General features: G+C 39.1%; 1 protein-coding gene across 1 annotated transcript; it reads right to left on the reverse strand.

Annotated features, from left to right (window-relative positions):
• Window positions 1-1,943: 1,943 nt before the first annotated feature.
• mylpfb (myosin light chain, phosphorylatable, fast skeletal muscle b) lies at window positions 1,944-6,298 on the reverse strand. The gene is made up of 6 exons (XM_036573234.1): window positions 6,167-6,298; window positions 5,477-5,572; window positions 3,658-3,838; window positions 3,331-3,409; window positions 3,170-3,218; window positions 1,944-2,062 (listed from the first exon to the last, which is right to left on the reverse strand). Exons 1-6 carry the CDS (start codon window positions 6,167-6,169, stop codon window positions 1,958-1,960), a joined length of 513 nt encoding a protein of 170 aa, XP_036429127.1. The 5' UTR covers window positions 6,170-6,298; the 3' UTR covers window positions 1,944-1,957.
• Between the last annotated feature and the right edge of the window lie 9,422 nt (window positions 6,299-15,720).

Below are 15,720 nucleotides of genomic sequence, written 5' to 3' on the forward strand. Positions count from 1 at the left end.
ATGGCAAAAAATGATACAGAGCTAACAGAAAGAACACTTCTGTTTCATGCTGTTCTCAAAGATACCATGTCTGCATGATAAAACCTTTCATGCTAAAACATATGTTAATTATATTAATTTTCATGACTTTCCAAACAAAACTAATGATACTAGTAAAACATATTGGATGCTGACTGCTACATGACATAATTGACTGGAAGGGGGTTCTATCCACTAAGTTTCCGAAATAAGCAAAACACAAACGATTCTAATAAAAATAATTCTAAAACTAAACAATAACTGCAATATTATTTGATGTGGCTGCATAAATGACACCTCACTGGCTAATCCATTCCACTCTCGCACAATGTTGCTTTAAGGCAACGAATGTATCTCAGCAAATTATCCATATAATACTGAAAATTAAAAAACTGAACTTTACCCTCAAACAATGTGAAGCCTATTTTTGGATGGATCTAAATTGGCGGTTTATGTGTCGTTATGTGTCAGGGAGTGGGCTTTGTGTGTTGGATGGTCACCATCATGGTGAAGCCACTGTCGCACAATGTTGCTTTAAGGCAACAAACACATCTCAGCAATTTATCATAACATACAAATTACGAATATAATACTGAATATTAAAAAGTGAACATCACACTCGAACAGATGTTTTGGAAGGATCAAAATTGAAGTTTTATGTGTCAAATGTATTTCAGCAGTTTATCATAAACAAATTATTTATATGATACTGAATATAAAAAAGTGAATTTCACACTCAAACAGATGTGATGCATATTTTTTAGATGGATGAAAAATGACAAATAGTTGCTTTTCTAAGGGAAATTGTCTTGTCTGCTGCAGTAAAGTGCATCATCCACAAGCTGCACCGTGCCGAAACCTGGTTTAAAAATGCCCAGCAGAAGATCTACCATGCTTTTTTTTTGGGTTTATTAAAACTCTTCCGTCCATTTTTCACCATCTCATCACCATTAAATATGTATCCTGTCATTGTAAAGTGAGAAAATTGGATTTGTTGCCCTGAGGCAACATAAAGGGGTCAAGTGCAATTTCCCTTTCTCAGAAGCTACCAACATGAGCAAAGACACAAGGGTACGAAAGACTTCAGTGGTTTTATTCGGAGTCGGGTGCTTTTTTTTTAAGTTACAGTGGTTTTGGACAGAAAGATGAAGCAAGCAAAAGAAAATGAAAGGAAAGAAGAGAAACCGAGGAATGGAGGATGAGTGAGGGAGGGACGTGAAGAAGCCAAAACAAAGACGTTCTCTTTTGTTTTTCGTTCTCTCGCCTTCCCTCTGACAGCCCTCTTCTCCTTTTCTCCACCTCTGTTTCCATCTCTTCCTTTTTCTCTACCTCCGGGGCAGAAAGGGAGGGGCTGAGAGAGAGGGGTGGCGCTCTATTGTAGAAGTCAGTGAACCCCACGCTTTCAACCGCCTCCCTTTCTCGTTGTTGAAAGGGGAAAGAAAAGTACTGCTCCACATATTCAGTAAGTCCAGGCAAACAGCCCTGCTGGTTGAGGCCAAACTGCTGATCTGTTTCAAATTAGCAGCTGGACATGCATCATAGCACCCAAGAAAGGCTTCTCTGCTTCATGTTGTGGCCTGAGAATTAGCATAAAGTTTGTATGGTGCATGCACTGGTTGTCTGGACTGAAGGAGATACAGAAAATAAAAGAGAGTGCGATGGAAAGGCAGAGAGAGAGAGAGATGATAGAGAGATATTGCAGTTTAATGACAGCCTTATTTTTATTCAGCATGATCCCGCTGTCTCCACAGCTAACTCACATTCAACCCTGCCCAGCCCAAGTCTCTCTGTTGTGTGGGGGAGCGAGGGAACAAGGCTACATGGAGAGAGGGAGGGGAAACGTGAGCGTGTCATGGAGGACAAGGAGGTAAGGGATGTTGTTTGGGTGCAAGGTGAAGATGGATGGATGGATGGAGGGATGGATACGACGGAAGGGGTTTTACTCCTCTTCCTTCTCCTCTCCGTGTGTGATGACGTAGCAGATGTTCTTGTAGTCCACATTGCCAGCCACATCTGGGGGGAAGGCAGCCCACAGGTTTTTCATCTGGAAGGTGGAGAACAGAGAGAGAGAACCGTCAGTGATCAGCTGTGAGAGCAACTCAGTAAATCTGGAAAATTAAAATATACAAATATTTTTTTTTACAGCTACTTTAAGTTATATAGGAACTGATATGCAGCGAAAATGTGAGGTAGCATTCAAAGGTTTGGCTTCATTATTCATAAGTTTGTAATTATTGTTTTCAATAATATATAACTAAGAAGAAAGTTATAATAAATTTAACATCCAGGATGAAATTTTAATAAAAGTAATATCTAGACTGAATTCTTAATAAAATTACAGTTCAGAATGAAATTCTAAAAATGGATATTCATGATGAAGTTCTAAAAAAATGTATATCTCAAATAAATGTCTAATAAAATTATCACCCGGAATCAATTCCTAATACAATTAGTATCCCGGATGACGTTCTAATAGAATTAATATCCGGAATACATTTCTAATAAAATTAATGTCCAGAATAAAGTTCTAATAAAATCAATATCCTCAATGAAGTTAATATCCCAAATAAATATCTAATAAAATTATTATTCAGAATTAAGTCCTAATACAATTAATTTCCATGGTGAAGTTCTACTAAAATTAATATTTAGGTTGAATTTCTGATACAATTAATATCTATGATGAATTTCTACTAGAATTAGTATGCAGTGTTAATTTGTAATAAAATTAATTTCCAGGATTAAGTTCTAATGAAATGAATATCCAGAATGAAGTTACAAAAATTTTTTTTAATGGAATAAATTTCTAATAAACTAACTTTTTGTAGTTAATATTAAAATAATTAAAATATCAAAATAAAAGTACATTTTTGTCTTGAGTTTAGAACATTTCAAAACTACACTGTATGAGATATTGTATGAGTCACATATTAAATAAATAATTGTATTTAAAAGAGTGTGTCATATATTTTAAATATTTTATATGTAAAGTAAAAAGTGTTACAACAATAGATTCCAAATAGCACCCCAAGATCTCACCTAGTCAAACAGCTTGTAAATATGTTTTTAAAAAAAGGTGCTATAAAAATAAATCACTGGTACTAACAGGAGTAGTGAAAAACTCTTATTGTCTATAAAAAATTAAACTTACCTCCTCAGCTGAGAATCTGTCGCACTGGGTGGTCAGCAGCTCCTCAATGCTGGAGGCAGACAGAAAAGATTTGATTGGTATTCGTCCAAAAATAACTCAATCTCAAAATATAATGAACATTAAATCAAAGCTGATTTGCGTTCCACAGGAAATATACATACAATTCCTTCTTGATTGTGCCGGTACCCTCAGGGTCCAGGACCTTGAAAGCGCTCAGGATGACGTCCTCGGGGTCAGCACCTTGAATAATCATAAGATAAAAAATTCATTATTTGCTGAATATGAACAGAGGAGTACACTGACCATCAAAGCTTGGGGCCAACTAGCTTTTAAAAGCTTTAAAAATGAGAATTGAGAGTAACAAAACTATATCTCAAATATTTTTTGTACCACTTTAACAGAAACATTCCGGGTATTCAAATTTCAAAAGAAGGCAAGGGGTCCCCAAACTTTTGACAGTGTGTAGAAGAAGACTGCAGGTGACCTACCCTTCAGCTTCTCGCCGAACATGGTGAGGAAGACGGTGAAGTTGATTGGGCCGCTGGCCTCCTTGACCATGGCCTCCAGCTCCTCATTCTTCACGTTCAGTTGGCCCATGGAGGCCAGCACGTCCCTCAGATCATCCTTGCTGATGATACCGTCCCTGTTCTGGTCAATGATTGTGAAGGCCTGCATGGTTGGGAAGAAAAATAGGTATAAATCACAAAGTAGATCTTCCCTTCAAACCTCCAAACAGTAACTTAATATGAGCAGGATGCCTGCTAATAGAACAAGTAGTGAAGAAGTGGCTGTACTCTTTGGGATCATTTTGCTAATTTGGTATTCAAGGAATTTGACAGATTGCATATTAAGATTAGACATGATCCTGGATGTATCCTATTCCTCAGTTTTAAAAATCTTGGAGATCCTTGCCAAGTACCCAGAAACACTGCTGTTTCCTCAGCCTGAGGGAATTGCCATTGTCAGCTTTCTGGAAGGCCACTACAGGACATCACTCGGGCTTGCTCATTTGTTTAATTAGCGTGGCTAACTGTGTCCATCTATCGTTGCCTCTAGTACTCTCAAGAACATCACTCATTTGCTCAGTTGCCTTCTAAAACCTTCAAGACATACCACTCAATCAACCTGGTTACTACCCTTAGCATAACACGGTTATGCTTTGCAAGATTACATGGATATACAAAGTGCCTCTATGGGAATAATTAAGAATGAGTTAATCTGTCAACATAAATATGAAATGTGTTTACTCTTGTGGTGCCAGACCTCGGTGTGCCTGTCACTAAGACCCCCTGAAATTGGAGAAGGAAACTGAGACACGAGGCACCCTTGGCAGCTGCTGGCCACTTGTCTTTCTAAGGCGATAAAATGGTCTTGGAATTCACGACAAGACTTCGGGAACATTTAAGGAGTAGGGATCGATTACACTTGTCCCCTCTACTCACCCCCCTACTGTTCTCCTTTTTGATACCCCTTCCATGTCCTTTGCTTCCATGCTCTCCACCAATCTTTCCCATTTTACAGTTACTTTAAGAAACAAGTCCTAAAGTCTTGGAAGTAGCCAATTCTTTGAAGATTCATGCTCGAAAGGGAAGAAATCTCATGGCTGGAAGTCCCAAGAGATCCCTCTGGAACTTGTTGGTGGTCAGTGAAATTTGTGCTAATCCTTTTGACCTCCAGAAAAATGAACTTGCCACCTGTGGAGAGTGGCTAAGTTGTGCTAGCATCTAACAACTGTTGGTACGCATTCCTGTGGGGTCATCTGGAGAAGAGGTTGACTGCTAACATCAGCTCTTTCAAGATTTAGCACATTCTGTTGCTAATATGAACATCACTTCCTCAAAAATAGGCAAAAATAAACAAGGAGTAAGAGAGCTACTACCTCTTCACCGCTAGCAATCATTTGATTTATTTTTATGAGGCAAGTTAATAGAGTGATCGAGGAAGTCTGGCATAAGCTATCACAACATGGTTTATTTTTATCCCTGGCATTCCGGGAACCTCCTTCAACACTGTACCTATGGAGTGGATAGAAGGAGGCAGCTGATCACGAGGTTTGCTTGGCTAGCAGAGCTAATCTTTACCTTCATGTACACAGCAAAATCTTTATGGTTGAATCAACACCTGCTGCACTGAATCGACACTTGCAGTGCAGAATGGTCCCCATTTTCATTTGTATCCTGCTGGGCAACAGGTCCTAATTCAACCCTGAGGATTTAGCTGTTTCAGTTTACACTCAAATTTGTTCTCATTCCTGTCATGTGCTGCTTAGATATGTTGTGGATCATGCTGTAGGTCTGTTTGTCTCACCTCCTTGTACTCCTGGATCTGGCTCTGCTCAAACATGGAGAACACGTTGGAGCTACCGCCCTCTGCTGCCTGCCTCCTCTTGGCCTTCTTGGGTGCCTGGAGTTGAACAAGAACAGAGAAGGTCTTCCTCAAGAACTTAAACCAAGAAACCTACTCAAGAACGTTCCTCTTCTGTGCTGCTCTTCTTCCAGTCGCTATCCCTAGGCTATCAAAAGCGGTTCCTTTAAGAATGGGTCTCTAATCCCAGGCCAAACTACTTCCTAAATCTGCTTGTCATCTTGAGAAGCAGACTTTGTTAAGATCGCATTGCACCACTGCTCCAACTTCATGGCTGAGAATGTCAACAGTGGTGTAGTAAGCCTTAATGTGGTCTGGCATTGGCCACTGAGGAATGGATACCTTGGCTTCTAAAGCCATCTTGGTTCCAATCTGCTTTCAAGGATGCACATCTAACAAAGCTGTCTGGCACATACAGTTGCCAAGCTTCTCTCTAGCGAAACAACGGTGCCTGTGGGCACCAAATAAAAAAGCCAACAGGCTTCTGGTGCCAAGTCCTATGGCTCTTCTAAGTGGTATCTTTTTAAGCGTTTAGTTCCCTTCAGATATTTTTTAGCTTGTTTAGTTCTCCCTGATGTTGTCGGGAATCCTGGATGCTGCCAAATGTCCAAAGCCGCACAGCGAAACACTCACCATCTCTCAAGGTTATGTGGAGTTTTGGGGATTGGTCAAGAGAGGAGAAGCCTTCGCCAAGTCGGTGTGACTGACATGTAAATGCTGATCCTATGGGGCCTTATATACTAGCTCGGGTGGTCTAACTATAGCCTCACCATCAGGTTTGGCAGTGAAAGAGAGAGCAGGGGAAAGTAACAGAGAGGAGGAGTGTGGTGGGCTTCAAGTGTCACCTTTCGTCCCCCCCATCCAAAATAGGATCTGAACGCCTTGGAATGAGGTGAATTCATAGTTTGGTGCAGCCTGTGGACGTATAAGGAGAGATGTCTAATGTTGAGGCCGGTCTGAATGTGACATTAACCCTGAGTATTATAGAAAACTTCACTTTGGAAGCTTGAAAATTACAGCTTCTTACCAGTTTTACCGTCTTCAAAGCAACCAAGAACAAGGAGCAGTAAAGAACAGCTGCATTCCCTTGAGTCATGGATTTGTACACGGCTTGGCTTTAGCGTGAACATCCTGGATTAGACGGATTTTTGATGAGGTCATACATCAAATCATCCGGGCTAATGTCAACACTTGGCTTATGAATGGACCGGCTATATATTAGAGCGCATAACACAAACACGGCCATGAAACTTTAAGAGCGTTTGCGGAAGGGCGCTGGTTCAGATCCAAAAAGGAAACAGATCCGTCAACATTATCTGATTGACACCATAACAGTACAAAGTAAACAAGTAAATGTGTGGAAATCGGGTGTGTAAATTATTACAATGTTCCTGTTCAAGTTTATAAAATTACTGAAAAATTCTAATCTACAGGTCAGGTGCGTTCACACTGTGAATTAACTATTCGGGTTTTTTTTAAGAATTTGGTCAGCCTTAGCCTTAAGATAACATTAAACCCTTTAATTCCAGGAAATGTGGACATTAGACTAGTAACTGCATGACCTACATAGCAACATCTCAATCATTCATAGTAGGTGTAGAAAATAAGCCTGAATAATTAGACTTGAGTTCAAAGGGAATAAATAGCACAAGTCATTGTGAAACCGATTAAATGGCCGGTAGTTGATAGATCAGATATCTTTACCTCTTTATTACTTTACTCCACTGCTTTACTGGTTATACTTTGCTTGCGAATCTACGCTTCAATCAGTCTCTCAGTTTTCATCATAAACCTGTAAGGATGGTATGATATTGATTTCTGTTGAGAGTGATGACCCCAGTACTGATCTGATTCAATCAGTAGTATGGCTCTATATTGGGGAGCACATATAGACCTCACTCTCAGTTTAGTGTAAGACGGTAGCCCCCCTGCTCCACACCATATATGATCTCCATTGCCCACCATCCATCATGAGTTGAACTGTGCAGGCATGTACTGAAATGCAGAGTTGTGAGAACCGATATGGCTTCTCTCCGAAGACTTGCAGGTCCACTTTCTCTGACATTCAACGCCCTCCTGCCCCACCCCCAGCTCACACTGTCCCCAATACGGACGGCATTGTGTCAGCATCAGGACGGCTCTTTTTATACTCACTTGTTTCTTTCCCAGAAAAATGAACGCTATATATATATATATAAAGCATATATAAATATATATAAAGAAAGTTTTTGCATATATATATATATATATATATATATATATATATATATATATATGCAAAACCTTCTTTAATTTCAATATAAATTAATGTAAAGAGAATTTTACCCCAAGCTATTTTGTAGCATTTCTATTGGTCTGTATGTATTTCTATTTGGTATGTATGTTTTTCTTTGGACAGGGACGATGTGTATGTGTGTCTGTACGTATGTATGTAAAAGAGCCACTTTCGGTTCCCTAAACAAACGTTCAGTGAACGGTTCCTTAGAGAACAGTTTCATAAATGAGATGTGTGAGTGAGAACCTGTCAACTATGAGAATGTTCTTTAGACCTTCAAGGTTTTTAAAGGTTATTCACCTCTCTTTCCAGTATGATTCCTTAGGGAACCAAAAGTGGTTCTTGTATGGCAGCCCTTTGTGGAACCTCTTCTGAAAGTGTATATATATACACAGCGCTGTGTAAAAACCAAAGACCACAGTTCATTTTATTGACTTCCAGTCAGAGCAGCCATTATGTACAAGTTCTTCATTTTTCTGGAGATGTTTGTGAGGAGATTAGATATAAGATAATCCACTTCCATGATGAAGGAGAACGTCAAGAGAAAATATGTGGAAAAACATGAGTTTCCAAAACTGGAGTTCAAAAAATCAGACAAAATGAAACTGATTCCTCTGGATCATTTGGACTGTGAGAAGCAGAAAATGATCACCCAACTTCTAAGACTTTGGAGGTGTGTCTGCAGATTCTTTGAGAAGCTGAAAGTGAGTCTCAGAATGGAAGCTGTAATAAAGGTAAAGAGTGACTCAGTGAACACTGAAAACATGATATTGTATATAGTTGTTGAGGCTTCTGTGTCATTTTCTGTTGACTATATATTAAATAGCATAAAGTGCATACACAAAACTTTTAACCAATGGTTCCTCAGAGAACCTTTTTTGTAAATAAGATGTGAGTGAAGAACCTTAATGGATCCACATAACGTAAATGTTCTAGGCTGAACCCTTAAATTGACAGAACCTTTACATTATGTGAAAGTTCTTTAAACCAATAAAGGTTCTTTACACCTACAAACCTCCCTAAATGGTTCTTTAGGCAAGTAAAAGTGGTTCCCCCCAAAGAACCCTTCTGTATATGCCTCTCCATCAACAATGTTATTAAATCAAAGTTGATTTGGGCTCCACAGGAAATGTGTGTACACTTCCTTCTTGGCTGTACCGGTTCAGCCAGGGTCCAGAACCTCGAAAGCGACCCAGATGACGTCCTTTGGGTCAGCACCTTAAATATTAATGGAGAAATGAGGAATGCACAGGCCAAGCTTGGGAGGCTAATTTGCTTTCAAAATGCTTTAGTAAAAATCAGAAGAATTTCTTCGCATATTAAAGGCACGTGCAAAAACGGTTGTGTGCAAAAGTTTGGGCGCCCCAGTCAAACAACATGTTTTGTTGATTTTCTAACATTTCTGGGTTTTTTTTGTTTTTTTTTTGGAAAAAAGGGAAAACATCAAATATAAGATGGGCTATAACTTTTGCACAGCCACATTATGTGCATATTTGTTTCCTAATAAACAGTAACTGTGCACTGAAATGTGCTCTCTGTAGAAACAGTGTTCGCTTCGACAAGAACATGTGATTTCATCAGGGGTGCGCAAGCTTTTGCACACTGCTGTATACTTAAGGGACTGTTCACAAAACGTTTTTCAGGAAACCATATACTTGTGCTGAACTTAAAAGCAAAATAAAAGCTTTTTTTTTACAACAAGGCCAGCTGCACTTTTTATTTATTTATTTAATTTTTTATTCACTCATTTATTTATTTGAACATCTGAGTTTTGGACGGAATTGAAGAAGCAAGAAAGGAAGGAGGCTACGTAAGACAGTGCAGGCATTCTTTAAAAAAAGAAAGCGTGTCAGCTGTTGCTGTTGAGACTGAAATAGCTTGAGCTTCCTCCAGTTCACACAGAGCGCCCTGCTTTAGCCACTCTGACCAAACCGATAATTGCGAAACGGCCTTAAGCGGCTTTTTCTCTCTCCATCACCCACACAGACCTTCCTCTCTCTCTCTCTCTCTCTCTCTCTCTCAGCATTCAGCCGTGCTGCTGTTCACTCTGCAGGCCTTATGATTAGTGATAAATGGTGTGTCATATTAACAGGATGATTTAGGCAATAGAGACACTAACGTGTCTATATATATCTCTATATAAAAATAAAGATAACAAAGCTGTTGTCAGCCTATTCTTTGAGCTATTTTTATTTGAGTGATTTTTAGTCATGCGCACATCACAGGAGTGACCACAGATGCAGAACTGTTTTTTTTAAATCTGAAACAAAAATTTTGTTGCTTGCTTTTCAGTTTACATTGAAGATAAACCATTGTAAGAAAACTGTCTGCCCTGTTAAAAGTATTTTTAAAGATATATATTTAAAAAAAAATGTAAATGATAAATCTAGTCCCAATATTTTTTGTCAGTGGTGTTACAGAAACAAATTACGCCATAAAAAAAAAGGCAGACCTTCTTACATTTTCCTCAATAAATAAATGAGCAAGTCTAATATTTTTGTCCCGTTTGTTTAATTTGGTTCTCTTTATCTACTTAAAGGACTTAAAATCTGATGAAGTTTTAGCTCAAATTTACGCAGAAATATAGAAACTTCTAAAAGGTTTACAAACTTTCAAGCACCACTGTGTATAGATACAATCATATGCAAAAGTTTGAACACCCCCATTCAAACGCAATCTGTTGATTTTCTGTGTGAAAATAAGTAAACCTACGTGGTAAAAACTGCTTCTGGTTTCTATTTTGTGGGAAAAAAAATAACACAAAGTGTGCCATAACTTTTGCAGCCACATTTTAGGTTTTATTTTCTTCCCTAATATGTTACATTCAGCAAATAAACACTAACTGTGCAATAAGGGGGAAGAAAATGCAGTTTTTACCAACAGAAAATCAACAGATTGCATTTGAATGGGGGTCAAACTTTTACATATGACTGTATCTTTATACAGTGGTGCCTGAAAGTTTGTGAACCCTTTAAAATTTGTCTATATTTCTGTATAAATTTGAGCTGAAGCAGTGTTCACTTACTTTAACTTAGAAAATCAACTAAATATTGGGATGCACAAACTTTTGCACACGAGTGTGTTCGAAGGAAGAAAGGCTAGCTTTGAGAACGGTCACTGAAATCTTTTCATATTTCTGATCAGTTTGGCTGCTTCATGTGTCCCAAAGAGATGGTCAGTGGTGTTAATCATACGACGTTAACTGATATAAAACATAAGGAAAGTAACATGACTGCAGTATTTGTGTGTGCAGTGTGACTTTAAGACTAAAGTAGCCTATCATTTAGGAAAGCTCAAATTTTGGTAACTATGTCAGTGGACAACTTTACTGATGCTCCTGCTGGGCCTCCTGCAGAGCTTTATAGCAGCTCCAATCAGATTCATCTGTTCCCCCCCCCTTCAGATGCTCCTCAAGGCCTCATCAACTCAGTCTGGACATCAGAAACGTATTAAAATTAAAGTTGACCCAATACGAACCGTTATTTTTACTGTGTTAGTTCATGTCTGCAGTCATGTTTAGCACAATTCATCATTTCATAATAGTGGTGGTGATAGGAACCTGGGGTCGCCATGACTACAACACAAATATAGACATTTTATTTACTATCCAGAACCACCAGAGAACCTACACGAGTCTTCTGAGTTTATATGGAATGTTGGTGATGGTAACATAATAGAAAAAAATCTGAGGAAAAAAGTTTTCTTTAGGGACTATTTTGCCTCGCAACGCCCTGCATGTATCCCTCCATCCTGCAAACTACTCTAAACCAGTGCCTCAGGCATCAGGCAACATATTTATATCTATTTCATGTGAGGGAGCTTTTAGAGGTGGACATCTGGTTCCTATCACCACCACTGTGAACAGTTCTGACTCAGTAAGTTTCTCTAGAACAGAGCGTTTCACACCAAACCACTCTGAATGACTACATCTTACCATCATAACCATTTAATGGAACATATATTTTGAAAAAACAGTGGAATTCCCCTTAAAAAGATGGTTCTCCTAGGGTTCTTTAGTAAAGAAAATGGTTCTATATAGAACCATAAACACTTAAATAACCCAAAGAAAGGGTTTTATATAGCACCAAAAATGTTCTTGACATCATAACAATAGAAGAACTTTATAGAACCATATATAACACATTCTCCATCAAACTGAAGAACTACTTCACCATGCAAAGGGTTCTTTGAGTGTTTATGGTTCTAGGTAGAACCATTTTCTTTACTGAAACAACATCTTTTTGTGATAATAATAACAACCATGATGTTATATTTATATTCTTTTTCTTCTTATTATTATTATTTTTCTGCAGGATTTCTGTCCACTAATGCATCTCACGGTTTTGAGATATCAACACCGTTCCAACTCCGGAATGTCCGGTGTGATCAGGAATTGTATGCTTGTTTACAGCTTTTTGATCAGACCCAATTTTTTCTCCATAAGAATAAAAGGGGCTCAAAAGTTTGTGCACCAAGCTTCTATCACAATGACACAAGTCCATTAGCAACACGCTGTTAACCATATGGGATATCATAGCAACCACTAAGCAACTCCCTAGCAACCACCTGGGATACCACAGCAACAACCTAGCGACTCCCATGCAACCTCCTGGGATATCATGGCGACCACCTAACAACATCCTAGCAACCAACTGGAACACCATAGCAACCACCTAGCTATACCCCACTAACCATCTGGGATACCACTGCAACACTTCACAATACTCTAGCAACCACCAACCACATGGGATACCATAGCAACTGCCTATCAACACCTTAGCCATCATCATCAGTGGGTACCACATAAACCACCTAGCAACCACCTAGGATACTATAGCAACTGCCTAGCAACACCTTAACAATCATCACCTGGGGTACCATAGAAACCACCAAGCAACCACTTGGGATACCAAAGCAACTGCCTAGCAACACCTTAGCAATCATCACCAGGCGTACCATACAAACCACCAAGCAACCACTCGGGATACCATAGCAACTGCCTAGCAACACCTTAGCAATCATCACCAGGGGTACCACAGAAACCACCAAGCAACCACTTGGGATGCCATAGCAACTGCCTAGCAACACCTTAGCAATCATTCACCTCGGGTACCACAACAACCACCTAGCAACCACCTGGGATACCATAGCAACTGCCCAGCAACACCTTAGCAATCATCACCTGGGGTACCATAGAAACCACTTAGGAAACACCTGGGATACCATAGCAGCTGCCTAGTAACACCTTAGCAACCATCAGGAATTCCATCGCAGCCACTAAGCAACAACTTATTGACCACCTAAAATACCACAGTAACTGCATGAGCACACTGTAGAAACCGGCAGGAAATGTTTACGCTGCACAATCACTCTGCGCTCTCTTCAGGAAATGCACTTTTCTAGTTCCTCTCCAAAATAAACACATCCTCCTTTTGCTTTCTACTGGTCACTTTCTCCCCCCCTCCCCCCCGTCATTCTCTGGCCTGAAAGCATGCTGCCCTTTAACCCCCCACATGTGTTGCATTTGTGGGGCACTTTTTTGTTGGCAGCTTTTAGGAGCAATAAAAGTCCACCTGTTCCAACAGACAGGCAGAGATCAAGAGGTGAGGCCAGGACAGACGGCTTCAGCGTCCTGCCCCACATTACTGACCATTTTCTGTTGTCAGCAGTTAATAATTAACCTGGCCTAGCGCAAAACTTGATGACCTTTTTTAAAAGATAGCTGAAATATTAACGCAATAGTTTAGTGAACATGTCACAGTTTTCCACTTTCCACAAACATCAGTGAGCCAAGACGTTTTGTCTCTAAAGCCTTAGTTTCGCACAGGAGATACAAAGCCAACCGAGCTAAAAAGTCATGGAAGCTTCTACCCCACTGTTTAGCATGGTGCTAACTGCATGCCTAAGTCATCATACAGTTCCACTGATTTTCCACAGTTTGTGCATAATTTAATTGTTTAGATGTAAACAGAGTGATTCAGAGTGGTTTGGCGTGAAACGGTTCAGATGTCTTTACAGTGGTGGTGATAGGAACCAGGGGTCGCCATGACTACAACACAGATATAGCCATGTTATTTACTATCCAAAAGCACCAGTGAACCTACACATGTCTCCTGAGTGTTTATATGGAATGTTGATGATGATAAAATAGTGATTAATCTGAAAATAAGTTTCCTTTGGGAACTATTTTGCCTCACTACGTCCTGCATGTATCCCTCCATCATGAATGCATTTAAAAAAATACATTTAAGCCAAAACCTTCTTTCAGAACTATCATAAAACAATGTTTCAGGGCATTTCATGTAGCAACCTTCTGTGAGGGAGCTTTTAGAGGTGGATGTCTGGCTCCTACACACTTAAAAAGATGTTCTTCAAAGGTTCTTCAGTAAAGAAAATGGTTCTATATAGAACCATGAACACTCAATCAACCGTTTGCATGATTAAAGGTTTTTTTGATGGAGAATGTGCTGTAGATGGTTCTACATAGAACCTTTTTTGAAAAGGGTTCCATATAGCACCACAAACAGCGTTCTTCTATTGTAACAAGCTTGACATCATAACAATAGAAAAACCCTTTTTGGTGTTATATAGAACCCTTTCAAAAAGGTTCTATATAGAACCATCTACAGCACATTCCCCTATCAATCTGAAGAACCTATTCACGATGCAAAGAACGCTTTAATCATGCAGAGTTCTTTGACTGTTCATGGTTCTATATAGAACCATTTTCTTTACTAAAAAAACGCTTGAAGAACCATTCTTTTTAAGTGCGTGAATTCTGACTCTATTTACATCTTAGCCACTTAATTATGAAGAAACTTTAAAAGTTTAGTGGAATTCCCCTTTGAGCAATCTCTAATGAATGTGGTTTGTGACACCATGTGACATCCTGTGATCTAAACATGGACACAGATGTCATGTCTGTATGTTTGTCCATTTTAAACAACACACTCTGAGGCAAGTTTGATGATTCAGATGTGAGGTTTCCACAGTGCTAATTGGTGGACATAAGCGTCCATTATTTGTTAGCTGCGTTAGCCTTGAATAAACTTCAGACACCGAACATGTCTTGCCTGATCACCTGCATTTGAGGTTAGAGAGGAAAAAGAAACAAGTCACCTGAATAATAAGAGAAAGAATCCATTACATTAAATAATATACTTTATCAGGAAATATAACAAACATACATTAAGCCACAGCTTCTAGTAAATATGGTAGGTAGCATTCATGATCAGTCTTTAAAAACTAAATAATAATCCAGAAAATTTGGCCTTCTTCCACACTGTGGTATTAAATATCACAATACAAAAAATATCCCCAGCATTAAAAATGAATTGTGCAATAACTCACTAATGCTTTACAAATATTGCTCTTAATTGAATCACACAATGACATACATACAGAACTCATCCACACAAAAAAGGTCTTCAATTCCAGCATCGATAACAGTCGTTAAGTCTTCACTGCCTGTGAAAAGTTCAGGGACGTCGCCTTCTTTAAAACGGTCAGAGTAACGGCTGAAAAGTAACAGTGAAAATCAATCAAGTAAGAAAAGCAGCCATGTGCTAATCACAGATACACATACCTAGATGCCGAGTTGTCTGTTGTTCTCTATCTGAGGCGATACGTCTGAGCGTCCGCCATGTTGGAGAGGTCAAGATCCGCTTGTGAACTAATTCACTTGTATTGAGAGACGATTAGTCTCAGGATTAAATCAGCCACAACTTCCTTATTACTCAACTGAATTTTCATCATAACTGATCGTGTTATTACTGGACCACCTGACGTTAAAAACTGAGTTTAGCATGAATAGAAACACAAATCACACACACATCAGCAAATCCATCAGTGTGTGGAATCACTTCTAATCTTAATACACATAAAAATAAAATAAACCCCCAAAACTCACTAA

This window comes from Colossoma macropomum, unplaced genomic scaffold (assembly GCF_904425465.1).
Source record: "Colossoma macropomum unplaced genomic scaffold, Colossoma_macropomum, whole genome shotgun sequence".
NCBI lineage: Eukaryota > Metazoa > Chordata > Actinopteri > Characiformes > Serrasalmidae > Colossoma > Colossoma macropomum.